Genomic DNA, 26,361 nt, shown 5'->3' with positions numbered 1-26,361 from the left:
AATATAACGATATTAGTTCGTTTTCTTCTTGTCCGCCGTGTACTTTGCTCTTCACTTCATCTGCTATTTTAATTCTCCCTTACCCCAAGCTCTTTTACCTTCCCCTAACCGTACAAAGGTCAGTATATGTTATCTTCACGTATTTGTTGGATACCTTGCGTTTTATGTCTATACTACGTTTCTTACCGACTATCATAATCTCAGTTTTATTCTCGTTCAATTTCAACTGTTTCAAAGTCATCCATTGCTTAATCAGTATTCGATAGAACTTCAATATTTGTAACAGTATTTGTTCCCTGTGGATAATAACTACTCTTATTAGTTCTTGTCATATCTCTCTCTCTCTCTCTCTCTCTCTCTCTCTCTCTCTCTCTCTCTCTCTCTCTCTCTCTCTCTCTCTCTCTCTCTCTCTCTCTCCATTTTCGATTACTAAGCTTTCCATAAAATACTTATTCATTTTTGCAGAATTTGTTGTGCACGCTATTTGGACATACACATACAACTTTTTATCATTCGTAAGAATTTTTCGGCTTTCTTAATTCATTAATTGAAAACCCATCTGGACAGTCTCAACCGACCATAACCCATGGGGCGCAAAAAGAAAAAAGAAAAAAAAAACAGCCTGCAGAGAGAAGCAAGTATTTAAAAAATATTGTAAAATAGAGGGAATAGAAAATAAAACCTATTTAGTTGAGTTCAGAGAAGTCAGCAGGAATAAAGTTAATTGTTCTCTATTCCTCTCTAGAACGTTCAACTTTGTTAGGAATTGTATATAATTACGTTTCATAGTGATAATTTTCCATCGCATACTTGCTTTTAGTCGCTTTTCTTTTCTTTTTTTATCCCTCTCTCTCTTTTTTCAATGTTCTATTTTGTTTTACTTTGTTCCTTTTCAACATGCATATTACAGAAGTGCCGTTACAGAGGTGTCCAAGCCCTGGTGTCTTTACATAATTAAACGAAAATGATGCTACATCTTGCTACATAAGATTAAATTAATTTTACAAAAAGCTCTCATCATGCTTTTGGAAGGATTTAGCATGTCTATGATGAGATGTATGTGATTTATCATTTTTAAGGGGAAAGGGATACTTTTAGCTGTGGGATAAATTTAAGATAAATATTAAAATGAAGCGGAGGGCAACTTTCCAATCCTACATAATGTCACGTTTGTTTACATTCTGCCTTCTTCTACCTAGCTGTCATCTGACTCCGAGTGACCAACTGTTCCTGGAAATTGGAATGGACCTAGTGAATGCTCAGCGAGGAAATTGTTGTAAAGCAGCCCGGTTTCTTATACTCTTTGCTTCGCAGACTGGCAATGCGAAGGCAATCGCTGAAAATATAAGTGAAGAATGTGAAGCTAAAGGACTTGTTCATAGTATTTCGTGCACCAGTGAAAATGAGAAGTTCTCTCTAGAAACAACCGATTGTGTAGTATTTGTTGGCTCGACCACTGGTAAGTTAGATGGACATGTTTCTCGGTTACCTATGTACCTATTTTTGTTATTGTAGCATAACAGATGCCAAATTAATTCTTGCCAGGAGTGTGGAACACATTTTGAGACTGCTTAGGCAACGCTAGGTAATCAAGCCTGAAGACTTACTACTTAGGTACCTAGATTCTTACTATGGCTACTATAGCTAATAGGCTAGGTACCTACTATCTAGCTAGGGAGTAGCTACCTGTGTACCTAGGTGAGGAAAGCTATTTGGGTTGGGGAAGGGATGGATGACTAGAGTTGTTGGATATGCTAGGTAACTTGGTAATTCTACAGAACAGGTTTGCATGAACCTAACCTAACCTGGCTGGAGGGCAGGATCTTCATGTCATAGGCCTGTGCACTATGTATTGTAGTATACATATTGTTCTGCTGTGCTTGCTCCGGACATCAGTATTTTTTATCTTTAAGTTCACCCCTGTAGGCTCCAGAAGATATTGCTTCACTGTTTCTTTATCATAGGAAAAAAACTGTTCAGGAGCTACTACCTACTACCTAAGTCTTTGGTGACAGGTTAAGAGAAGTTTTTGGTATTGGTGAAGAGTGGTGTAGCCTAGCATGTGTAAGAAGGGAAGACTTGTTTGACAGCATTTCGCTCACAGTATGAACAATAATGCTCAATAGTGCCATTATTTTACTTACTCTTCTCATTCTTGTTATCATTCCTAAATACGTAGATAGTCCCTTAGGGTACAGATGGAAGTTATTTGTATCTGTGTAAACTTAGTATAATAATTTTTACAAGAATGTAGTATGTAGTAGAATTGTTGAAAAGATTTGATTGTGGCAAATGTGGTACAACTTTTCTTTCAGGAGATGGTGATCCTCCTGATACTGCTCGGAAGTTTTGGCGTTCAATAAACAAAAAAGATAAGTCGTGCAGTGCCTTTGCACACCTGTCTTACACAGTCTTAGGCCTTGGAGATACCAATTATACCAACTTCTGTAATTTTGGGAAGTCTGTTGATCGAATATTTCAGAATCTTGGTGCAAAAAGGTGAGTCAGTAGATTAATTATAGATGTCTTCTGTTTACTTGCAGTAATTGAAACATGACAAGGAAGAGAATGATGTGGGTGAATGTATGAACTCATCTCTGTTTCACTGTTAAAAATTTTTTTCAAAATACAATCAATATTGTGTGATCACAGAAAAGTTTTAATTCAAGAAAACTCATCTTGATTTGACATAGACTAAAAAAAACACTAGAAATATAATGAACTATGAAATGAGATGACCTGACTAATAAATTTCAAAAGTCTTAGCTGTGTAATGCAAGTGTAGAATATTGTTATTATTTTTATTATTACTGGATTACAGTAAATCATTTAATTAGAACAGTGAGTTAAATATCATGTGGGCTGGGCCAAATGTGATGCTCTTAATTAATATAATAGATGTTATATTTAATAATTGGGTAAACTGAGAATATTGAAGATTCTTCCGTTTGAAAATACCTCTGAAGTTTGTTGTAATTACCATAGATCAGTTTAAAAAAAAAAAATTATTCTAAACTTGCATTTTCATTTTCTCAGTGTTTTGGCAACTTTAGTCTATTAAAATCGATATTGGTGTGTATGCCCAGAAACTTGAAATGAAAAGATGATTTTATATTCAACACTGTTTAGTTAATATATTTGATTCTTGCATATAAGATGTGAAATTTTTATGTTGGAAGCACAAAAAACAAATCAAGAGGGATCATGTGGTCATTAATGAAGCTCATGAGTAGTCCTTTTTTTTAGTAATGTATTTAATTGTTACTATACTTGCATATTGGTATTTGTATAAGTTATTTCAAGCATTTGGAAGGTAAGGGCTAGGCTATCATAGTTGATTCTTATCTCTTTTTGGTATGAATGCCTCTCAAAACATCTCTTAGTGATTTAAAGAGATTAGATTAAATTTTGCTTTTTTTCAGGTTTTATCCTTGCGGCTGGGCTGATGATGGCACTGGATTAGAAGTTGTTGTTGAGCCTTGGATTGAAGGATTATTCCCTGCTTTAAGAGAACACTTGAAATATGAAGAAAGTTGCAGTGGGAGCCTGAATGTAAATGAATCAAAACTGAGTCCAGATCCTTTTGACACTAATAAAAATGAAAGTGAATTGTTAGTGACAGATCTCATCATGGAAAAGTCAGATCATTATAAAAATACCGAACTGGATGCCTTTGAAATAGCTAATAAATTAGGTTTGTGTGTTTTACAACAGAAGCAACTTGAGGGTTTGTCAGTAAAGTCATGTCACTTTCCTACAGATGCAAAGTTATCTGTGCCTGTACTACCAGCATCATATTTAGTTTTAAAGTATCAAGATGCTTTAACAGAAGACAGTATTTCAAACTTCAAAATTCCCATTTCAAATGCAGCTTCTAGTGTTTCAGAAATGAAACTTATTTCATTGAAACAGCTGACTGCTAGAAATGCTGTTAAAACTGCTTTTGAAGTTACATTACAGTTCCGTGATACAAGTGATATATTTGACTACTTGCCTGGAGATTCGTTTGGAATTCTCATTAAGAACCCTAGAGCAGAGGTAAATTTGCTATTGATACTTTTAGGAATATCAGATGTGGCAGATAAAACATACGAGTTGACAGTTGACCCAGCTACCAAGAAGAAAAATGCATCTGTACCGGGTTTTATCCCTACTGTAGGTTCTCTTAGGTATGTTTTTGAAAACTGTGTAGACCTCAGGAGTGTTCCTAAAAAACCTTTCATTAGAACGTTAATTGAGTACACATCTGATCCAAAAGAAAAACAACGTTTAAAGGAACTAGTGAGTAAAGAGGGCAGTGGTGAATATAGTAAATTTGTTAGAGAATGTAATCTCACAATATTGGACTTATTGATAATTTTTCAGTCTTGCAAGCCACCTGTGACTGTTCTTTTAGAACATTTGCCACAGCTTCAACCTCGTGCTTATTCAGTCATATCTTCTCCTCGTAGTGACCCCAGACAAATTTCATTTGCATTTAATGTAATAGAGATTAAGCAAGGAGAAACAGTCACTTTCCCTCGCAAAGGTATCTGTACTGGATGGCTGTCTTCATTTGTTGATCTTATAAAAAAAAATGAGGATCATCTTGGTGATATGCATTTAAATGAAACTTTTGAAAAATTAACTTTACTTGATAAGAATGAAGTTTTAGTTAATGTATACTTGAGAAGTAATCAGAACTTCCATTTACACAAGGATAATTCCATTCCTATTGTGATGGTAGGTCCAGGGACAGGAGTGGCACCATTTGTTGGGTTTCTTAAGCACCGTCAAGCATTATTGCTGTCTGGTAATGAGAGTGAGTTTGGAGAGTCGTGGTTGTTCTTTGGTTGCCGGCACAGGAACAGAGACTATTTATATCGTGAAGAATTAGAGAAGTTTCACCATGATAAAATTCTGAGTCACTTGAAGGTATGTTTTTCTAGGGATGAAGACTCCGCTCAAGGTCCTAAATATGTCCAGGATAACATAAAGTTATATGGTGCTGACCTTGTGTCTCTGATTGTAGATAAAAGAGCTATTGTGTATGTGTGTGGTGATGCCAAAAATATGGCCAAAGATGTGTTTGAGGCTTTTACTTCAATATTAGAAGTAAATAATGATCTCTCTACAGTAGAGGCTAGGAAGTACATTGCACAAATGCAAATTGATAAAAGATATTTACAAGATGTCTGGGCATGATGAAAGACACAACTTAAACCTATGTTACCTCATTTTAAAGCATTGGATTTTGCAGCATTAGAAAAGCATGTCATATAAAGCTGTTGGGAAAATTGATACATTGTCTGCAAAGTTTCATTTACATAAGTTATGTTATTAATTTTATAAACTTCAGATTTTATTTTTGATGTTACTGAAATATTTTTTTGTGTGAGTGCCAGTTGACATCCTCATGGGATCTGTATCTTCATCTATAGACAGAATCACTTGAAGTTTGTTTTTATTTTTGTTTCACATGCAATCGAGATGTAAACAATTGCTGAGAGATACACTGTATACCCATAGTTCACAAGTATATTTCATAAAGAACTTCTGTTTTCACCTTTAATGCCTGTACCTTTGAAATTAATGATTTTATTGTTTTGGTACTGCATATCAAATTCATGGGCTTGATATTAAGTGCTGCCTATTAACATGGATCAGGAAGAACTAGGCTGCTAAAGTGAATTATGCTCTCCTCTTTTCTATCAAAATTTTCTTGTTGGGTTTTCTGTTTATTTGGTCAAATATGAAATGAGTTTTTTCAGCTGTCTTCTTGTCATGTTCAGTTTTTACTGGAAACCCCATCTGGTTTAGTGCCTCGTGGGGTTATTACAAGTGAATGTAAAAAGTTAGCAGCAGTGCTGCTAACTTACTGTAATACAGAGCTGATGGACTTTAACAAGTGCCTTGGGATGTTTCATTAGGATATTGTTAAAGGTAATGATTTCTCTTTTGTTTTGTATTTTAATTTTATGATAATCTCAAGTAATAGCCAATGGAGTTTATGTGCAATATAAACACTGTACATGGAAAATTATACAGTATTACTCCTAGTAATACTGTATATTACTGTATAGTATTTCTTTACATGTATTTAAGTATTGATCTATTTTCAGCATGGCATTAAACAAATATATTCGCCTCTTAATCAAATCCTGTTTGATACTGTATGTTGTACTTTACGGAAGTCAGGTAATCATTGTCACTGACTTATGCCTACCTCACATTTTTATGGGAAAGATAGGTTCTACAAAGTTTCCCCATGAATCATATATCATTTTATCAAAATAATAACTGTTGGTGGTAATTACCATCAGAATATCTTGTAAACTAATAAACGGAGGTAGTGCCAAGTTTTTTTTTTTTTTTTTTTTACATATATTCCCTGTAGCTACGTTAATATCCTAAAAAAATAATTAGTTGCTGAACTTCAAACTTTAATGTTGGCTGAAGGTGACCGTCGCGCAAAGGTGGTTGTTGTTACGGGCTCTTGCTCCTAGAGCAGCCCGTAACAACGCAAAGGTCGAAGCTTCCTTTTATTGTTAACTTTTTGTATTTGGTAAAATACGTTTGTCCTACGTATATACATTATTGTGGCCTTACTCATTTCTGTTGCGGTATAGTGATGCACCAGAGAGAGTCATATATAACCTAAAGTGATCACTAAATATATTTTTTCAAAAAAGTTCATATAATTGTACACTGACACGTCAAAACTTGATCATAACAAAGACGATTGGCAGTTCTGGCACCGCGCGTTCATGCCACTGGGCAACCGGTAGACAGTGGCTGCCCAGTCGCCTACAATAGTTTTCAATGGATTCTTTCATACGAGGGCAACTGTTACCCGGCCCTCAGGGGAATCATGACTGCTATGATCGAATGCAACAAGACAGGGAAGAAAAAGGCCTAGCATGAAATCAGAGAATTTCATTGCCAAGTTTGAAAGTAGACTTTAATAGTAATAACTACTGTTATTTTTGCCATTCCTTCCCTCTGATATCAAAATTTGTCATCTGGCCCACCTTTTCACAAATCTTGTTTATTCAGTCGTCCATTACGTTAGGAAATAAATATAAAAACACCAGTGCATGTGATAGACAGCGCTGAATAATATCTATGGATTCCAGTGTTTGGCTTCAAGCCTAAATTTAATATTCATATTATTATTCATATGATAGACAATTGTCTATTGAGTTGCCTCGAGAATAATATTTTTTTTTATATAATTTGTTAATTTTAAAACTTTTCTTTAAACGTTTTGTCTGTCATCTAAAGGTAGGTATCTGAAAGTGTTTGAACACTGAAACAATGAAAAGCGTTTACACAACTAAAGACCCTCTTATTTCTAAGTATGTTGTAATTTCCAGTGAACTGCACCTTTGTCACTCACAAATTTGTCTCGCTTGCAGGCAACTCGTGGAGGCCACCGGCTACCCTGCGTAAGAGTGAAGTGGTTTAGAGTGCTCAATTAACACTGAGTCACGGGGTTTGTATGTCATGACTATTCTGGGAGAAGGATTTTACGCGGGATAAAGTAAAAATACAATCCACGGAGATTATGTACTGTAAATGCCTACTTATGTATATAAACTACTCTAAAAGAGTTACCAGATAATATGGGGTTCAACTTCTGTAGAAAAAATAGGTGTACCTTATTAAACAGGAAAATACGTGTTCGTTGCCGTACTGAATTTAGAACATGTTTTTACCAAAATATATAGAATAGGTACTTCTACACCGCTACTTGAAATTTTCTTAAGCATGACATTTCTTGTGCTACATGGTAAACTCCTACCTAATTGTTAACTAAAACTGGCCTATATATATAAAAAAAATATGTTTTGTTATCAACGCAAAAGAAAAAAAAGGCGCTAAGAGTAATCTGAAGAAGAAGATGAGCACGGCCGTTGAATAAAGCTCGTGTTGTTGTCCCGAATTCCGAATTGAGGTGAGCGGTGTACGTTGAAGAGTTGTCTCTCCATTTTATTTTGTTAAGCAGATCTTGATAAGAATCCTTCTGGACCCAGTCATACTGCAATGTAAGTCCATCGAGAATTATCACTTGTAATAATAACCTAAGTCTGTCGAGATTTAATACATGTAAAATTGTGTTATTTGACGTGAACTGAAGTGCAACCGCCAAAGGAAGCCGAATACACCTACTACCTAGTTATCCTGGATAGGTAATTTAGGTTATATATTTATCTTCTTGCCAGTTTCGTCCTGCATTTTGACAGCTCTGGTCAGACAGGTTACATGGGTAAAATCCCACATTACTCTAACTTAAACTCGTATGTCCAAATACCAAAGAGACTTGGATGGTTACCTTAGTAGTAGTAGGTAGTCATGGCAGTGGATAACAATGATTCATCCATGCTCTTCGTACCTAGCTAATACGCGTGCTGTTCAGCCTTTTGCGTTTTTCGTCAACTAGGTAACTCAATTTACTGAACGTAGGTACCTATATATTTTGTAAGAGTTGGTTTGTTATTTGTTGCTATTTTGTACTTGGTTTTTATTAAAAACAATGAATTAGCCTACCTACCTATTCATGCTAAACAGGGTAGCCATCCGAATCCTGGCTGTAACAGTGTACTTGCCTAGTAGGAGCCTAGGTTAGCCATTTTAACTAGGTTAGCCATTTTAAAGTTTTAAAACTTTATTTTTGGAAAGATTTAGGTAGGTAAGTCAAGCTGCTCGAAGGTAGAAAAACAAAATGTAGCTAGGTAGCCTAGCCTATTCCATTTTGTGTGACCATAACGTAAGCCCAAGTCCAATCGAGTTGTCATGGGCAAGTAGGTACCTACTAGGGTAAATGACCGAACGGCGACATAGTTGTTCAGTACCTCATATGCTAAAGTATAGGCTAGGGTTCCTGTAGGGAAATAATATTGTCATTGCACCTCAAGGTACTCTGTATTCATTACTAAAGTATGTTTGCAGGGTCCCTTCATTTCTCAGCTGCAAACACTTTATATGCATTTACTTTACTTCATTCCAGCCCCCTTTATGCCATCATATCCAACTTTATATATTGCTTCTTCATACAACTGTCAAGTCTTCTGCTAATTTTCCCTGTTGGTCATTGCAGTTTAAATCATTTAATCTTGATTTTTATCTTCATGGCGTACTACTATTTGAACTGCTCCTTGTCACTATCTTATGTTTTTAAACCTACTTTGTTTTAGACAATGATTGTGTAGTACACTTCTGATGTAAATCTGAATAATTTTTTAATATTTGCTGTCAGAATTGCATGGTTAATCTATTAGGCTATACAACGCCAAGGCTACGTCCAATAACAAAGGGGAACATAGTAGGAAACAGGAATGTGGGTGGAAGACAAAAAATCACCAAAATAATGGTATGCACAGTAACCTAATGTACCTAGTATGTGGTTATTTGTTGGGTAATACTGTACTGTAAAGTAGTGTATATATACTTGATTATTTTATGGGTAATGTTACATAATTGTGTTTTGCTATGTATAATGCCACTCGGGTAAGGACACAGCGCCTTATGTAAAAGTTAGGTTAAGGGACTTTAATATTTGCTCTCATCCCCCCCCCCCCCCCTACTCTCTTTCTCTGTAAAGTAACTGGTATTTAAACTAAAGCATTAGGCTATTGTTTTGTATTTGATATAAGATGAATAAGACAGTTTCTCAAATGTTGGGAAAGCATGGATGATGCTCAGGCAGAAGGAATACATTGGTTTGGTCCTGATGTTCTCGAGGTATTTGGTACACCAATTGGTAATGGTACCTTTTCCAATTCTAGAAATATAAGTCAAAGCCGAAGGAAAGTGATGCTAAGTATATTGAGTGTCAAAATTCATTTTGAAAGACAGACTTTCTATTACTAGGTATATTAGTATATAAGTAAGTACTGTATTTATTGCAATAACATTTACAGTATCAGGTTGCTATAAATGTGAAAGTTGTTCTTGTATGACTTGAGATATTCAGTCATTGGTGTATGTAAATCATCTTCCATCAAATGTCAAAGTTTTCTTTAGTGACTTGAGATATTCCATTATTGGTGTAAGTAAATCATCTTTAGTATGTTAGTATTATGTATATGAGAAGAAATTGTCTTATTTTGTGTGATATTTTTCAGAGTGCCATCATGTCCAGCACAAGTCAAAAACATCGTAATTTTGTGGCAGAGCCAATGGGTGAGAAGAATGTCACTGAACTAGCAGGCATTGGGCCAGTCTTAGGAGAAAGGCTTGAAAGCAAGGGCTTTGATAAGGTAGAGATAAAAATTTAGTTCTCTCCTGTTTACACTGTTTCTCACCACTTGTAATTCTTGTATTAAAAGATTATTGTAATAATTGTTTCAACTGAGAAATCAGGCATGTGTAGCAAACTTAGAAATCTATTTAATCTACAAAGTAAGCTTCAGAATACAATGCCCATATATTAAGGAGGAAAAGAAAAGCAGAGAGGTAAAGTTGACAAATATTAAAGTACAAAACCAGCATTATAAGACCAGAAAACAGGGAAGGTGTTACAGCCTGTCTGACAACATCAATAATATGTACATCTCATAAGACTATTCCACAGTATATTTCAGTTAAAGGAAAGCAATTGTACATAGAAGATAAGAGTGATATGGTATTTTAAATACACTTATAGAATGCTGTGAACTAATTTCTTGTCTTAATCCTATAAAAGTAGAATCTGATGTAAAAATGCTTATGATGGTGAATGAATATTATAGCTTGTAAATGGTAACATTTTCCATGTTTATTCTATGAGGTATTTTCTCTTTGCATTGCAGGCTTATGTTGTTTTGGGCCAATTCTTAGTCTTGAAGAAGAACAAGGAGTTATTTATCGATTGGCTGAAAGACACTGCTGGTGCAAATTCAAAACAGTCTGGTGATTGTCACCAGTGTTTATCCGACTGGTGTGAAGAGTTTTTGTAAGAAGTATTTAAAATTCAAAGTTTCTATATCTACAGCTTACAAAGTTTAGACTAGTATACTTTTATACTCATCAGGCCATGATAGTCCTATTTCCACTTAAAAGCCATTTTTGTCAACATAATTTTATAACTTTTTAATTTGCGATATGTTTAGATATTAATGAGGACCTGTGTTCCAATTAGTGAATGATGTTTAGGCAATAGAATCTTTTAATAGTTCTTTTAGAATTTCCACAAATTGTTTTAGTTAATTTGTGTAGTTATCTTCTTAGTGTCCTATAAATTGTCACGTCCATTTGTATTTATATCTGAAGTGAATTCAGCCATGACTTGCTATGTTAATGTCTTGAAAATATATCTTTGCTGCTTGTAATAAAATCTTACATAAGATTAGCATTTTATTTTTGTATTCCAGTCACAGTAGTTTTAAAAATTATTTCTGGTGATAGAAGTTCACTCTCGACGGAAGTCACGTAAAGCAGTTGGTCCCGTTGCTGAATGACCACTGGTTCCATGCAACGTAAAAGCGCCATACAAACAAACAAACAAAATAAAAAGTATGCATTATTTTTAACTGTTTTTCAGTGTTACAGTGAATGGAGTTGTCTGAGAATGAAATTAAATATTCCAGATAATGAAATCTTGAATGTACTGAGGTTTAATACGAGAAATTAGGTAACTGAAATGTACTTGTGGTTGTGTTGTACATTCTTTCCATTTCTGCAGTGCTGTAAGTTGGGAGCCTTCTCTTCTAAATTCTGTCATAAAGATAACCTTAAGTATTCCATTTAAAAGAGAGTGAGGGTTAAAAACACAGTACAGTTAGTACATTTTTGTTAGAAACATGCAGAAGTGCTTATGTACTGTAATTTACGTAAGATCAATTTTCTGCTTTACATGGAGAACAGCACCTGTATAGATACTTTCATATGACTGTGCAGTTTACAACCAACAATGGATATCATAGTAGGTATAAATCTCTGAAATAGTTGTTTTCCAGAATTTTTGCCATGCTTTGTTTAGCTAACCATGAAATTTATAAAGGTTTGTTACTTTTTTAAGTATGTCAAATATTAAAAACAAGCTCTTCTGGCTATCTGTATCAAGAGTTAAAAATGTGACTTAGTGGTCTGGTTACACTATTATTTAATATTGATGATTTTCCTTTGTTCCCTTAATATGAGATGGTAAAATAAGAGGAACTTCACTGAATCTCGGGTGCTATTTTCAATACAGATTCTCCTCCACATGCACTGTGGGTTATCTGGAGTAACAAACACCTCAGTGCCATGATCGGCATGGTCTTGGCCTGCCACCTCAGTGGCTGCAAGTTCGATTCTCAGGCATTCCACTGAGGGGTTAGGTAAGTATATTTCTGGTAATAGAAGTTCACTCTCGACATAGTTCGGAAGTCACGTAAAGTCATTGGTCCCGTTGCTGAATAACCACTGGTTCTATGCAACGTAAAAACGCCAAACAAACAAACAATCTCTAAAGGAACTTCACTGAATCTCGAGGTTGTATTTTCAAAATAGATTGTCTTGCCATTCTGTTTTCCCCAGTTAAGTTTTACATGAGAGGTACCCAAAATCCCTTACTTCATTCAGAATATGTTTTTGCAGCATCCATTCGACCCCTAGCTACAACTTTTGTCATGCCTCTTACTATCGTATCTTCTTTCTTCCAACTTGCTTTCCTCGTTCCCCCCCAAAGTCCTCTTTCATTGGTGTTGCCTCTAGTGTGCCTTGTATTGCACACTTCTGAACTACAGTACTACATACTCTTTTTGATGTGGTGGCTGCATTACTGTATTTGGACATTATAACAAACATAGAACGGTGACAATGGAGACTAGCACTTTGTGCCAAGGTTGAAGTATGAGGAAAAGTTCAGTGCATAATACATACTTAAACATATTTTTGAATGAGATTATTCATTCAATCCATCTCTTGTTTTTTTCTGTATGATTAATCATAAAACCAACTATTGTACACTCTACCAGTGGTAATTTGTTGGAGTTTACATAGCAAATTAGTGCTGTAAGCTATTTTTCTCATCTTTTAAAGCTTTTTGTTAATATTCTTTTAAAAACAATCTACTGAAGGTGTTGCAAAAAGGATCAGTGTTTGCCTGAACTGTCTTGCACATTACTACTAGCCCTCATATGACACTTCTCCAAAGCTTTGACAAAACTTAACCCTCCAGAATAGTAAGTGCAGTTGGAAAGCTGATGATCTTTGGTGTTGGTTGAATATGTTGCATGAAAACCTGACAAAGTAAAAGAGATATACATAGATAAATGGGAAAGCATTACATCAATGATATAGAGTGGGAAGAGGATTCACTACATTGTGTAGTGCCTCAGTGGCGTGGTTGGTATGGTCTTGACCTGCCACCTTGGTGGCACGAGTTCAATTCTCGGGCATTCCATCGAGGTGTTAAGAGATGTGTATTTCTGGTGATAGAAGTTCACTCTCAACGTGGTTCGGAAGTCACGTAAAGCCATTGGTCCCATTGCTGAATAACCATTGGTTCTATGCAACATAAAAACACCATACAACAACACTACATTGTGTAAGTTATTGGAGAATATGATTGCTTTAGCATTTTAAAGAAATAATGCTAGAGGGTGCTGTAGGAAAGGCTAAGGGAGATTATTAAAAAAACATTTCCATAAGGAGACAACTATAGGAAAATTACCATGCAAAAAGGAATAGTTTATACAACATTTTTCTGTACACTGAGGAGGCATTCATCTTCATCCCAATACAAATAATTATACATATGAAAACAGAGGGTACCAGAAAGATTCATAAAGCTAGTGGTCACCCTGCCATAACAAGATCACTATATTATAATATCCTATTTCAAATATTAACGGAGTAATTTGCATACAGTAAATTATTAAAACACTTTTGAGTTGCAAATGTACACCCAGATATCCTTTTATTTACCTAAAACTTACACAACGTAACTATCTAAAGCCCGGGACGCAGTGTTACCATACGCAAACACCACAGGCGGGTGTACAGATGGAAAAAAACAGAGTATAGGTGGACAGTGGCAGCTGTGTCCAGAAGGATGACCACTATTAAGCTCTTTGTTGTTTATCATTGTCTTGTAGCAAGATAAAAAGAATTGCCAAAAAAGGCAGACCTTGTGGGAGTAATTAAAAAGGCAGAAGTAAGGAAAGAATAAATCAGGAAAATGGTCATGTAGCTGCTGGAAAGTTGGGGCTAGATGGAGACCTGAGCAGAGTATAGAGCATTCATCTTTATAATCCCACGAAAGAAAGGTCTGGTATGAAGACACTGGTGATATTTTTTACTTTTCATGTTGAATCCATATGCACTATTTACCCCAGATCGCCCGTATATATTTTTATGAGCATCCGAACTAACATTTGACATTTTGTTTCAGGCTTTTGTTTTAATTCATTTGATATCTATAATTACAATTCACTCCCTCGGTGAACAGATTTATATACAAACCAATAAAAGCATAACGTTACTCTCATGTTTATGTTTTGTGTACCTATGTATGGCTTTTAGGTTCTCTTTGCTAAACTTTCACCATGTTATTGGGCCACCCCACTTAGGTTTCCTTTAGAACTTTTGTGTGAAAGTGACGTCATACAGAAACCCTCTTTATGGTGACTACAATATTGTAATTAATAAAAAGTTATATTGTTTATGCTTTTAAAAATAAATTTTATTTCCAAGCATACCAAACCTTTTCATATCGAGTTATAACTCAATTAGAGCTCTTCAATTGCCATATTTTGTCTGCCACGGCCCACGGTTTGTTGATATTTATATCAGTGCTCCCTATAATCGACATGTCAGAAAGATGTCAACATGCCCGTATTTAGGGGAGATCCTTGTGGCATTACTTGCCTTATTCTTACATATACGGCAATATTTTATGCAGACTATGTTATCATACACTGGGTTGTTCTACAGACTATGTCTGCCAGGTAAGTGGTGTAGTTTAGTTCGGTAATTCGTCGTGAAATGACGGAACCACCGCCTTGCTGAACTTAGGTAGGTAGAAGTTGGGTTGATTAGCCAAGGCTAGAACTCTTCTGCAACTCCTTCTGCTTTGTTTTCGCTTTATGTTCCTATTTACGACATTATCGAATAATTTAGTTGACGCCGCCAATGATAGAGATTCATTTCCACTGTCAGGCTTGGCTTAAGGCCTGGGTTTTGGCTTCTGTACCAATTCTGTAGGTGGACATTGTTAGCAGGTAGCTAACGAAGAAGTTTCCGAGTAGGACAGGCTAGTCAAGGTTTTTGTTAACAAAATAATTCTCTTGTAAGTAAATTACACCAGTCTTTACAGATTTGCGCTCGAAAGTCATTTGTCTGTAACGTTTTGTAACTAGCTAGCCTAGCTACTACCCATCAGTGCCAGACACACCCACTTCCCAGCTTTGACTACCTACTAGTAACTTACCTATTTGTGTGGTATTTTTACCTTACTGAAGTAGAAAGTGGAGGATTTTTAGCATACCTAGATTCTAATCTTGCCTGCCCTGGTGGTGAAAAGATGCTGTTTCACTCTTCTTGACCCCCCATAAAACTCCTCAAGTTACTTCTTATCTGAATCTTTGGAAGTGGTAGATTTGGATTCGTTTGTTTAAACCTTGGTATGTAGCCTAGGCCTGTTGCTAGACAGTTTTAGAAGTTAGTTGTATTTACATAAGGTGTGGTTGCCTCAAAGCTTGGCAGAACCTTTGAGGTGAAGTCTTGGTATTTTATAGGTACTGTACAAAAAACTTCAGAAATTAGTTTAAGTCATGTGAGTAGTAATGGAGTCACCATTATATTGCACACACAAACAATCAAAACTTGAAACTGATTCTCATGAAAATTTGCCATTTAATAAAGAATATTTAAACATGAATAACAGATTTTAATTCTCTTAAATAGCTGAAAGCATTTGTTGTCATTGGATGAGAGAAGAAATATGTCCCAAAACATGTGGGGAAAGAGGATATTTAAAAAAAGGAAGAAAAAAAACAAAGTTTGCTTTAGCATTTACCTTGAAACATATTTCACATAAAGATTAATTTCAAAGCCAAATATTTTAGACAGTTCCATTTTATTGGGGGGCAATCATGGAGTAACTGGAGTGATTTCCTAAGAAATTACAGTCTACTTTATAGGTCACAATCAGATTGACAAGATGTAGGGAATAGTTGGTAATTTTCAAAAAACATAGTAGACAAGCTTGATTTAATAACTGCTATATCCAATGTCAAGCAATTTTTATTTATTGGCTATCTACCTATTTACTAAAAAAAAAATAGCCATTACCGCATTTTGGCTTTGAACCTTCACCTATAATTATCGTCAGAATGATGAATTCATGAGGCTCCACCCACTTTGACCTCATTATAATTCAGGATAACACTGAAGGCTATCGTGGGCATTGTTGGATTAGGAAATTTAACTTCTGGCTATAAAAACTCATTTCTCGAGTAGTTGCAAGAAGTGCTAAATGATCCTCAAGGATCCCAGCAGTTGGCCTAAACGTTTAATTCATGTATATTACTGCTATTACTACAGAAGTATTACTACGCTAGCACAGATACCCCACCCACATCTATGTATCGTTCCGCCATTCATAAAGTCTTTGTCATGGCCATGGGCTTTCTCTTGACTGTAAAAAGTTGCAAGTCGTAAGACAAATGCAGTTTTGCAACCACGAGGAAAATTCTAAATCTTGTTAGCCATTATTGACTGCTATGGGTATCAGAGCCGATGGAATAAGGTGAATGAGTTTCTGTCTGGTGGATAGGCGGGGCAACATTTCATCAAATGTTGTTTACCTTGCTTACGTAATGAATGTTTTTCAACTCTTGGCTCGTAATCATTGGCCATGGCATCGGCTGGATAATTTTTACTCTATAAAAATTAAAACTATCAGGTTTAGGTCATTGATAATGCTGCCAAAATTTGTGTGGTTGTAAATTATACATATGTCAACTTTCAGCTACATCCAATGCTTTGATAAGGAGCAATGTCCAAAACACCGTGTTTACAGAGGCCCTGAATCTCATAGTAGGTGGTCTATTTTAGAATGACTGTCATCCTTGAACCTGAGGGATGTATGATTGGCCCCATTTTTTGGGGGGTAGTGTGTTTACAAGCCCACACATCTGTCTGTGGCTGTGTTCAAAAATTAAATGTCAAATGCTCTTCAATAAAAATGGTACAAAAAATCCAGTTTACTCTTATCATATTGACAAAGAAAACAATAAAGTCGGAGCAGTGCAAATTAGAGAATGATTGTACAGTCAGAACCACAGTTTTCGCTTAATTAATACAGAGGATTAGTTCAAGGACCTCCCTTATAATTTCAAGTTCCTCATACATAATGGCTAAAAATTTATATTGTTGGGCATATGCACTTGCTTAATACTTAACTGAAACTGTACAGTATGCACAAGATTGTGATTCTCTTCCTGTACTGTATTAATTGAATGTCTGGAGTGTTATTATCTTTTGAGTATAATCTTATTTTGTGAAACATTGTTTTGAGAGGAAATGAAATACAAATGGCAATTGAAATTAGGTTTATATATAAATTGGTTACTGCAACCATGGTTATAACTTTTTTATGCAATACTGTGTGCTTATATGTTACTTTTTAATATAAATTGATTTATATCTTCATTACTAGGACACATGATACAAATTTCATTAATTAATTCTTTTGTTGTAATTGGTTATGAGATTCGTTTAATACTGCATCATCTTGTCTTTCAGTTTATGGGGTGCGTTTCATGTATTACTCTTCAATACACTCGTGTTCCTAACATGCATGGCTCACGTTCGGGCAGTCTTCAGTGATCCAGGCATCGTTCCTCTTCCCCAGAGTCGACTAGATTTCTCTGATATGCATGCAGGTAACTGTATGAAGTGCTTTATTAAAGTACTGTATGAAACATGTAACTCAATCATTTTAGAATTTTCATGTCTGCCCAAAATGATTTTTCTTCAGTGAGGGGCAAAGCACATGATTGTGCACTTAAAAACTGCAGACACATAAATTTGACTGAGGGATTTGCTTCAGGTTAAAGGTAGTAAATTGTAGTATGTACTAATTTTAGTTGTAAGTAGCATTTATAGTTGTAATGACCATGTTAGGGGCCCCTTTGTCTCATATACTGTCTCAGTCACTTAATTTTTTGTTTGGGGCATTGGAAGGTGTTTGTGATGGCTTTCTATACCTGACATATTATGTTCACACACAGTATATATTTGCTGTTATTTATGATTTCTGTTCTTCAGTTTGATTGGTAGTAGTCTATAAAATTTGTCTGTCTGAGGGAGATTATATTCTTGTGTTGTTTGTGTAAATGTTTTGAGAGTAAGGTACAGTCTCATGTGTTGTTTGTGTAAATGTTTTGATAGCAAGGTACAGTCTCCACTCTGTTTCAATGTTTAGTCCACTATTTCAATGTTTAGTTTATTTAGTCATATACTTTTCTCTTTGTACACTATCAGGAAGAGTACTTAATGGACACCATACAAATCATAGAATTATTAAGAAGGTTTTCTTTCTTATCATATCACATCCATTTTCTGGACTTTAGGGTTTCATTGTGATATAGAGATGCAGGAATTGATCTGATTAGATTTAGCCATAAATGTATCTTGGAAAGCAAGAAAATCTGGTGACAGTTGCTGCTGTTTTGATGTGTATGTGTAAGGAAATCATAGTACATAAGGGTCTGTGTATTGTTGTTATTACATTATCTGCAGCTTTTTCTATCTGTGGTAGACTCTAAACCATTAACTACCTAGGATAAGGGGTTATTACTGTACTCATGTCTCTATTTTCGAAGTTTGCATGGTGTTCTACTTGCAGGAGGAGATAAGAATGATGATTGGACTGTTTGCGCACGATGTGAAATGTACAGACCTCCTCGTGCGCACCATTGCCGCATCTGTCAAAGATGTATACGCCGCATGGATCATCATTGTCCATGGTAAGGTTCATAATGTTATTTTTTTATAAATCAGCTATCCATTTGATCACTGTTTCTGTTACTTGTTATTAAAATCAGTAGGGTAATTGGAGCATTTGTAACATATTTTCATTTTCAATTCTAATAATATCTGTCTGTGCTTGTCTGATAGTAAAGTATATTTCTATGTTATGAGAATTAGCTGCTGTATTGATAGCATAAAAATTATTTTATCAGTTGTAATGTGTACCTACATTAAAAGTATAGTGAAAACAGTAGAACAGCTTTAAGTAAATAAAGTATTCCCAACAGAACTTTGATAGTACTTTACATCATTTTTGTGATATGAATCATATAACAGTAGCAACAGTTTCTTTCACTTTTCTCATTTTAAATACAGTACCTTTATCTCAGTATACTGTACATTGTATCAATCATATGCTGAAATAGTATTTGTTCCGATACGTAATACAAACCATCGGTCCTTTAACAATAGGAAGTAGCTAGCGGCAGCTGGAACGGTCGTAAGCTTCGAACAAGGGGAGAACGGTAGTTAACTGCTTGTCCGACAGTCGCGCGCCGCGCGACTGGGAGGTAAACAAATCACTTTTGCTTTCGGCCGTGGGTGTGAAGGACGTGTTCGTCATCGCTCTCTGCCCGCTTCATCGTCGTATGCTTTGTTTATATTGTGTTTTCTACTAATGGTTTGTTTGACTTGAAAATGAAACTGTAAGTACACTGTTTTCATTTTCATTACTTAATTATGAACCAACATGGAGTTATCGCCGTAGATGCGGCGATTTCCTCTCTTTTCATGAATTGAACCCTTGAATTATGTCTCGGTGCCGAGGGCGGGCGCGCTCGCGCCGAGTCATGTATTTTGGGCGAAAGTGTATAATTGAAAAATGTAAGTACTCTTTTCATTATATTTTTGCCCTGTGCGTTCGTTACCGAGAGTGTGATTGCGCTCGGCACGAGCCTTTTAATTTTGTATAATAGAATGCAATGAAAGTGGATTCGCAATTGCAATATTCTTTTCATTTTCATTTATTTATTTGCATGAAATTTAATTTGGATCAATTTTCGTTCTTACCCGGGAATTGATCCTTACGATTTTTTTTTATGTGAAAGTGAAATCGCAAGTGCAGTATTCTGTTTCATTTTCATATATATTTTATGATAGCATCATATTATTGGATCAAGTTTCCGTTCTTACCCGGGAATTGATCTTTTCCCCTTTAAGTTCTATGAAGTGAATTGCAAGGGCAGTATTCTGTTTCATTTTCATATTACTTTTCACTGCTGTGCGGGGGTAGGGGAAGCGAAGGTCTGCCAGGAAGTCGTCGGAAAGCTCTCCCGCGACTCCCTTGGTATCCGATTCTTCGTCTTCCTTCCTGCCCCCTGCTCAGCTTCTTCGTTGTATTTTGTATTTGGGGTCTTCCTTGCGTTCGGGGTGGGGCATGTCTTCCCCCCGTGCGTGAGGGAACCCCTCTTACTAATCTATCTATGTTACCGCAGGTGCTACATCCGTGGGAGACGACCTTGGACAGGTATGGACCACCGCGGCGGCAGGGCGTGCCTAGCATCCACGGGCTGCTGCAGCGTCTAGCGAGGTCTGGGGCGGTCTCCACTACTACCACGGCCGCTTATGCTGCTCCCCCCCTCCTGGTCTACACTCCCCATGCTGTGTCGATGACGCCGTCTGCCGCTACTAGGGCTGCCGCCGTACCGAGGTGGGGTTGCCCGCCGCCGCCTGTTTCTTCGTGTTGCCTGCCCCAGACTTCCGCTGTTCCAGCAGCTCGCCCCTGGACCGGCCGCCAGTACCCAGGTTCCGCTGGCTGCCGATGATTCTACGAGGCGATCGCTGGGCCTGCCGTACCTGCCGCTGATGTGATTCCCGCTGTTGGCTTGGCTGTCCCTTCTGGGTCTACCGCTGCCGCTGTTCCTGCCGCTCCTGAGCTGGTTGCTGTTCCGGTCGCTCCTGGTTCCTGAGCCTGTCCATGCTGGTCCTGCCCACGGTGTGTCTTCCCCAGTCCCAGGTCCTTCCGGACAGGTGCAGTCGGGCCGTGTTGCTTCGGCAATAGCCCCGGCTCCGGCCTGGATGGAGGACCTGACGACTGTCCTGCGTGAGCTGACGAGGAAGAGGAGAAGAGGAAGCTGTCATCTTCGTCTTCATCGTCTGCTGCTGCCTCTTCCCCTTCGACTTCTAAGGCCCATAAGCCGAAGAAGAAGAAGGCTGCCTTCCCCCCTAAGAAGTCTCCTTCGGGAACTTCTAAGGGCCCGTCCTAACCCGGTGGGACGGGGGTCCTTCTGCTGGTCCTCCTGCTCCTTCTGGGAGCGGGGCCCGTCTCCCCTTCCGTAAGGAAGAGATAGACGGGGACCAGAGGAGTATCGGTTAGCTCTGGTACTTCCTCGCCTGGTGCTAGCGGCGATGCCGCTACGCCAGGTTCCGGCTCGGTCTCTCGTTCGTGAGAGATCCCGAGTGTACGTTCTCCCTCGGGAGATCGTGCAGCCAAGTTTCGGCGCCAGAGTTCGCTCGGCGCCAAGACGCGGCACGGAGCAGAAGGCTGGTGAGAGACGCTCAGGTGACTCTTGCCAGGCCAGCGGCCGCTCTTGCAGCGACCAGCTGGTAACCCGGGTTTCCCCCCTAAGAAGGCTCCTTCGGGACCTTCTAAGGGCCCGTCTCGCTCCGGCGATTCGGGGAGCTCTTCTGCTGGTCCTCCTGCTCCCCCCTCGGGAACAGGGCCCGTCTTTTCTTCTACCAAGGAGAAGAAGACGGGGACCAGAGGAGTACCAGCTTCGGCTGGCACTTCCTCGCCTGGTTCTAGCGGTTCTGCCGCTAAACCAGGATCCGCCTCGGCTTCTCGTTAGCGAGAAGTACCGAGTGGACGGTCTCCCGCCGCGGAGACCGTCCAGCCAAAGTCTTGACACCCGAGCTCGCTCGCCGCCAAGACCGAAGCGCGGAGCAGAAGACTGGCGAGTGTCGTGCAGACGACTCTCGCTAGGCCAGTGGACGCTCTCGCAGCGACCAGCTGGCTGCTCTTTTTTTTTTTTGTTGACGTGACGGTCGCTGACCAGCCACGGGTTGAGGCGAGGAAGGGGTCCCCGCGGTCGTCGGTACCAGCCACGGCTGGTACCAGCGGCTCGACGCGCCGAGAGGACGCTCGCCGGTCTCACCGCGACAACGAGCCTAGCAGGTCACCTGACGCCGCTCCCATCGGGACCGGGCGGAGACGGTAAACCAGCAACAGCTCGCCTGACGCTAGAGATCAGCGTCGACGTTCTCAGCCGAGCCTCTCGCCCCAGGCGAGCGGCAAGGCTAGGCCTGCTGCTCGATCGCCACCGCGGGTGGACGATCAGCAGCAGCCCTCCAAGCACGCTGGTCCTGCCAGCGAGCTAGGGGGGAGCGTCAGGTCTGCCTCTCCTGTACCTTCAACCACCTCGGGCTACACCGGGAGGAGCGAGGTACCTATGAGGGATCACGAGAGGTGCGCCGCTCGCGATCCCGCTATGACGCCGTATGGACCAGGCACGGTTCTAGGACCGACCAGGACATACGCGCAAGTAGCTGGAGGCGACCGTCAGGGGTCTGCCGCTGTTCCTCCTTCTGAAGGAGGAGTATCTCGGGATCTGTTCTTGTTGGAGGGACTGGACGGTCCTACTCCGCAAGACGCGGTTACTCCCGAGATACAGAGGAATTTGCAGAAGTCATTAAGCTGATTCGTCAGCATAATGACCTTGCGGAAGGATTGCCGCTCCCACCAGCAGAGCCCACGTCTCTGCTCGAGTCGTTTTGGGGCCCGAGAGGGAAACCAAACCGACGGTGGGTCTGCCGCGATCGGAGCTTGCCGATTCTGTCTCGAACCAGAGTCTCTCGTCTCCGGACAAGAAGGCTCTCTCAGTTCTGGCCGGTCGATCAAGCAACTTCCACCTCCTCTACTGCGACAGCGGCGTTTCTACGTGTCTTCAGACACCGTATTTAAATACTCCTTCGGTCCTCCTGAGAGGTTTCGACCTCGACGAGGACTGGAATGAGTCGGAGGACGGTATCGGCTCTCTCCTGTCAGGTGTCGATCAGCCCCACCCAGACGACGTTCACAGTGGCGGCAGACCCTTACCTACAGTGAGAGTTCGTAACCCTCCGCGGGGAAAACGTTTTCTCCTGACGATACGTTTTCCCAGACTCTGAGAGGCCATCGCCGCAAGGCGATGGCTGCTCCTACTCTTCTCCTACTGCTAGTTCCACTGGGAAGGCGAGCGAGTATCCAATTCCTCCCCCATTCCCTCTCTCCTTACGGCTACGAGGGAAAGGGGAGGGATCCTACAGAGATTTCTCTGTAGGATCCCACGTTCAGGACTGCGCTACCGGGGGACCTTCGGGTCCTACCTGACGTAAGCCCCGGTCGTTGAGGAGGAATCCTGCCCCATTCTCGATTTCTACGGGAATCGAGAGGACCACCAGCCGATATCGTTTGACGAATTCGGTGGGGTTTCGCAGACTGCTTAGAATCTACGGAATTTCTAGCGCATTCAGTGTTCGAGTTTTTTACGATCTCCAAACACTTACGCGAGACCACGGTCCAAAGTGAGCGAGACGAGAATCCCCGATATACCACGTATAATCGGGAACCTCGCCTATGCTCGAATTCCTGGAATTTCTAGCATTGGGAAGAAGACTGCTGCTGAAAGAAACTATCTCACAGTGGCCGACCAACCTGGAATAGAGAAGATCGGACGGGAATATCCAGTTTGGCTTGAACTATCGTCTTAGTATTCTGTTCACCATTGAAGCTTTCCTTCGAGGAAGACTTCTCCTTCACTCTCTTTGATAGAGATCGAAGGTGGTCGATCTCCAATCCTTATTTTGTTTTCTTGAAGGAAAGAATTTAGGATGGAGATCGTTGTTCAGAATCCTACAAATATACTACGTATATTAACCTCGCGACATGATTCTACTAAGCAGTTGAATTGTCCGAGGGGTAGGCGCATATCCTAGTTAATCTACGGATTGCGACTTATAAGAGAAGTATTCTAATTGAACCGCAACTCGGGGTTGCCTGCAACCTCCCAGGAGTTTTCAGTTTCAATTTTAAATACTTATGGGTTTTGTCACGACAACACCATTTCAACTTTTAATATACTTATGGGTTTGGTCACGACAACACCATTTCAACTTTTAATATTTTACCCGAAATTCGTTTCGCCTAAATATAATTGCTCGAGCATATCTTTTATGCTCGGTAGTTCTAGCCGAACGCATTCCTTCGTGGAATAATGGATTACCTGGCAACTCAGGATGACGAGTCAGCGAGAGCTCAGGCTCAACTACTGCGTATTGAACTGCCTGATAGCAGCTCAGTATCAGCTGGGCCTCCGATATGCACGGTCATGTATGTCTCTCTCTCCCCTGCTTTGATTGACTACCGAACCGTATCTCTGCCCAACAATCATGGACTTAGGTCTCTGATTAACGGGGATTCTCGCAATAATAAAGGACCATCTACTGCTGTGACGCTAGATTCCATCGCCTTCGACATTGCGAGAATTTTCAACAGAGATATCTCTTGGACTCTTTCATCTTTCTGTTTACCGCACGGTAACAGAAGTCTGTACAAGTCTCCCGCTGCATCGCACTGCGATAATGCGAATGATTTTGCAGACATCTGAGTTTGTCTTCAAAATATCTCGTATTCGTAGGTGTACAATTGTTCATTGTTCAACTCGAATTACGAGATGTGTCAGAAGACATCGCCTTCTCTCCGACCTGACAGCTCTACTTCCAAATGTTCAGCCCATGAGAAGCAGTTCTTCAGGCGGCTTTCCCCTGTGTTTTCATTACTGAAGAACGCCCCGCTTTCATTGCAACTACGACTTCTCACCGGACAGCAATGAAATAGCGGTTAGCGTTTTCAGTCATTTGTAAGCACAGGTTATGAATCTTGAGAATCCTTCTCTCGATTCATCTGTGAAGACGTAGGTTGCATTCAATATCTACCTTCGTCTTCAACGGTACATAGTGTTGTTTCTCCTTAGCTGAGATTCAACAACCATGAGATGTTTTACCTTCAGGGACCTCGGTCTCTAGAAGGCAATTGACTTTCGCCTGTTGGGCACATGCCTTAAGAGAATCATCACCTCGCTGTCCGGCATTGGTGACAAACAAATACATTATTTGTTTGGTCTCTCGGCATAACCCTTTAAAGGCGAAGGTCACGTGACTTACTCGGATGCTTTGACAACTTGCCTCCTACCGAACGCAGTCAGTCGGCAGCTGTCAGAGCGCCCGAGTCAGTTACGAACTACGCTGTTGACTTAGTTCGGTTGTTACAGAGCAATCATTACTTCGTTTTAATAGCTTGTCACAGTACCCATACCATTGACACCCACCATGGAGTGTCGGTGTCCTATCCACTACCGAGAACTTCGCTGCATGGGGATAGGAGGATGCGAGAGACTTCGTGGCAAACGGACAGACCAGTATGGGTACTGGACATCACCGAAGTAGAGAAGAGGGATAGGTCATGCGACTATTTCCTTCTTTTCCTCTGAGGAACTGCATGACTTCTCCTGCGAAGTCAAGCATCCAGTGGATGGGGATCCGTGACGCTCGATTTCGTACCGAACTTCGTAGCGGAGACTCAGAACCCTTCGGTCCCTGACGATTGGTTCGAGTCGTTCACAATCCCCTCCCTAATGGACTTCACCGCCTTCGATGCGAAGGAGATGCTGCCTTGTCCGCAAGAACTTCTCCGTGGCGCAGGTACTGAAGGCAGGGGTCTGGTCCAACCAGACCACATGCCCTTCCTTCTACCTTCGGGATATTGCCCACAGGTCCTTGGATCTTTTTCCTTGGGACCCGTGGTGGCTGCTCAACACGTTGTGTAGCGAACCCAGACCTCGCAGGCTGAACAGCATCGAGTCCTGGTGTGACCGTAAGAATGGATGAGTGAATGAGAGTGTGACTGGCTCCTCTTCCCATCTTTTTCTTACCCCTCTACCTGTGGGTTAGAGGGACACGGTCGTCACCCTGCTGGATAAGGACAGATGCAGGTGAGCTACTCAACAGAGCCCCATCCTATCCCTTTCACTAGGGATAGGAGCATATATCCACCACTTCCTCCAACAAGGGGGAGGAAGTGGATGCCAGCTTGAGACAACCCATACTTTATGTTGCCTCTTGCAAACAGGAACAAGTTCTTGCTTGCTGGTACGAAGAGATACGCTTGCCTCTCTCTTAGTACTCGGCCCAGAGGTCTGACCATTGATCCTGCGGTGCACACCCCGATCAATCGGACAGAGGCTTGGATCCCTCCCTCGCTCTTACGACCAGGGAGGCATTCCAGGGATGGACGAACACCAGTCTGTTCATCAAAAGACTCAGATTCCTCCCACCAAGAAGTGAGTCTTCCTATTGTTAAAGGACCGATGGTTTGTATTACGTATCGGAACAAATGACAATTTG

The 26,361-nt window shown here is 39.9% G+C and overlaps 3 protein-coding genes across 4 annotated transcripts in view; all 3 read left to right on the top strand.

Moving 5' to 3' along the window:
• The first annotated feature begins 1,176 nt into the window (after positions 1 to 1,176).
• Positions 1,177 to 6,338, top strand: LOC135213547 (methionine synthase reductase-like). Its single transcript, XM_064247509.1, has 3 exons — positions 1,177 to 1,459; positions 2,316 to 2,499; positions 3,423 to 6,338. Exons 1-3 carry the CDS (start codon positions 1,243 to 1,245, stop codon positions 5,182 to 5,184), a joined length of 2,163 nt encoding a protein of 720 aa, XP_064103579.1. The 5' UTR covers positions 1,177 to 1,242; the 3' UTR covers positions 5,185 to 6,338.
• A 1,532-nt stretch (positions 6,339 to 7,870) lies between these two features.
• LOC135213548 (barrier-to-autointegration factor-like) lies at positions 7,871 to 11,308 on the top strand. 2 transcript variants are annotated; one of them, XM_064247510.1, is made up of 3 exons: positions 7,871 to 8,027; positions 10,107 to 10,241; positions 10,773 to 11,308. In XM_064247510.1, exons 2-3 carry the CDS (start codon positions 10,116 to 10,118, stop codon positions 10,917 to 10,919), a joined length of 273 nt encoding a protein of 90 aa, XP_064103580.1. In that variant the 5' UTR covers positions 7,871 to 8,027; positions 10,107 to 10,115; the 3' UTR covers positions 10,920 to 11,308. The 2 variants fall into 2 exon arrangements, with proteins under 2 accessions (XP_064103580.1, XP_064103581.1); XM_064247511.1 differs by lacking the exon at positions 7,871 to 8,027 and adding an exon at positions 8,294 to 8,441.
• Positions 11,309 to 14,733: 3,425 nt separating this feature from the next.
• LOC135213546 (palmitoyltransferase ZDHHC3-like) overlaps positions 14,734 to 26,361 on the top strand; it is a 33,769-nt gene continuing 22,141 nt past the window's right edge. The window contains exons 1-3 of the mRNA XM_064247508.1: positions 14,734 to 14,894; positions 17,695 to 17,834; positions 18,800 to 18,920. Of these exons, the coding sequence (XP_064103578.1) occupies positions 14,776 to 14,894; positions 17,695 to 17,834; positions 18,800 to 18,920 (380 nt within the window). The 5' untranslated portion in view covers positions 14,734 to 14,775. The remainder of the gene's footprint in view (positions 14,895 to 17,694; positions 17,835 to 18,799; positions 18,921 to 26,361) is intronic.

This window comes from Macrobrachium nipponense, chromosome 43 (genome assembly GCF_015104395.2).
Source record: "Macrobrachium nipponense isolate FS-2020 chromosome 43, ASM1510439v2, whole genome shotgun sequence".
NCBI lineage: Eukaryota > Metazoa > Arthropoda > Malacostraca > Decapoda > Palaemonidae > Macrobrachium > Macrobrachium nipponense.
The sequence above is the reverse complement of the archived record's forward strand: the minus strand, read 5'-3'. Positions and strand labels throughout refer to the sequence as shown.

Coding starts and splice junctions, on each gene's coding strand:
- LOC135213547 (XM_064247509.1), top strand. CDS start 1,243: ATGGACCTAGTGAATGCTCAGCGAGGAAATTGTTGTAAAGCAGCCCGG. Junction 1,460..2,315: donor ATTTGTTGGCTCGACCACTG/GTAAGTTAGATG, acceptor CTTTTCTTTCAG/GAGATGGTGATCCTCCTGAT. Junction 2,500..3,422: donor CAGAATCTTGGTGCAAAAAG/GTGAGTCAGTAG, acceptor GCTTTTTTTCAG/GTTTTATCCTTGCGGCTGGG.
- LOC135213548 (XM_064247510.1), top strand. CDS start 10,116: ATGTCCAGCACAAGTCAAAAACATCGTAATTTTGTGGCAGAGCCAATG. Junction 10,242..10,772: donor AAAGCAAGGGCTTTGATAAG/GTAGAGATAAAA, acceptor TTTGCATTGCAG/GCTTATGTTGTTTTGGGCCA.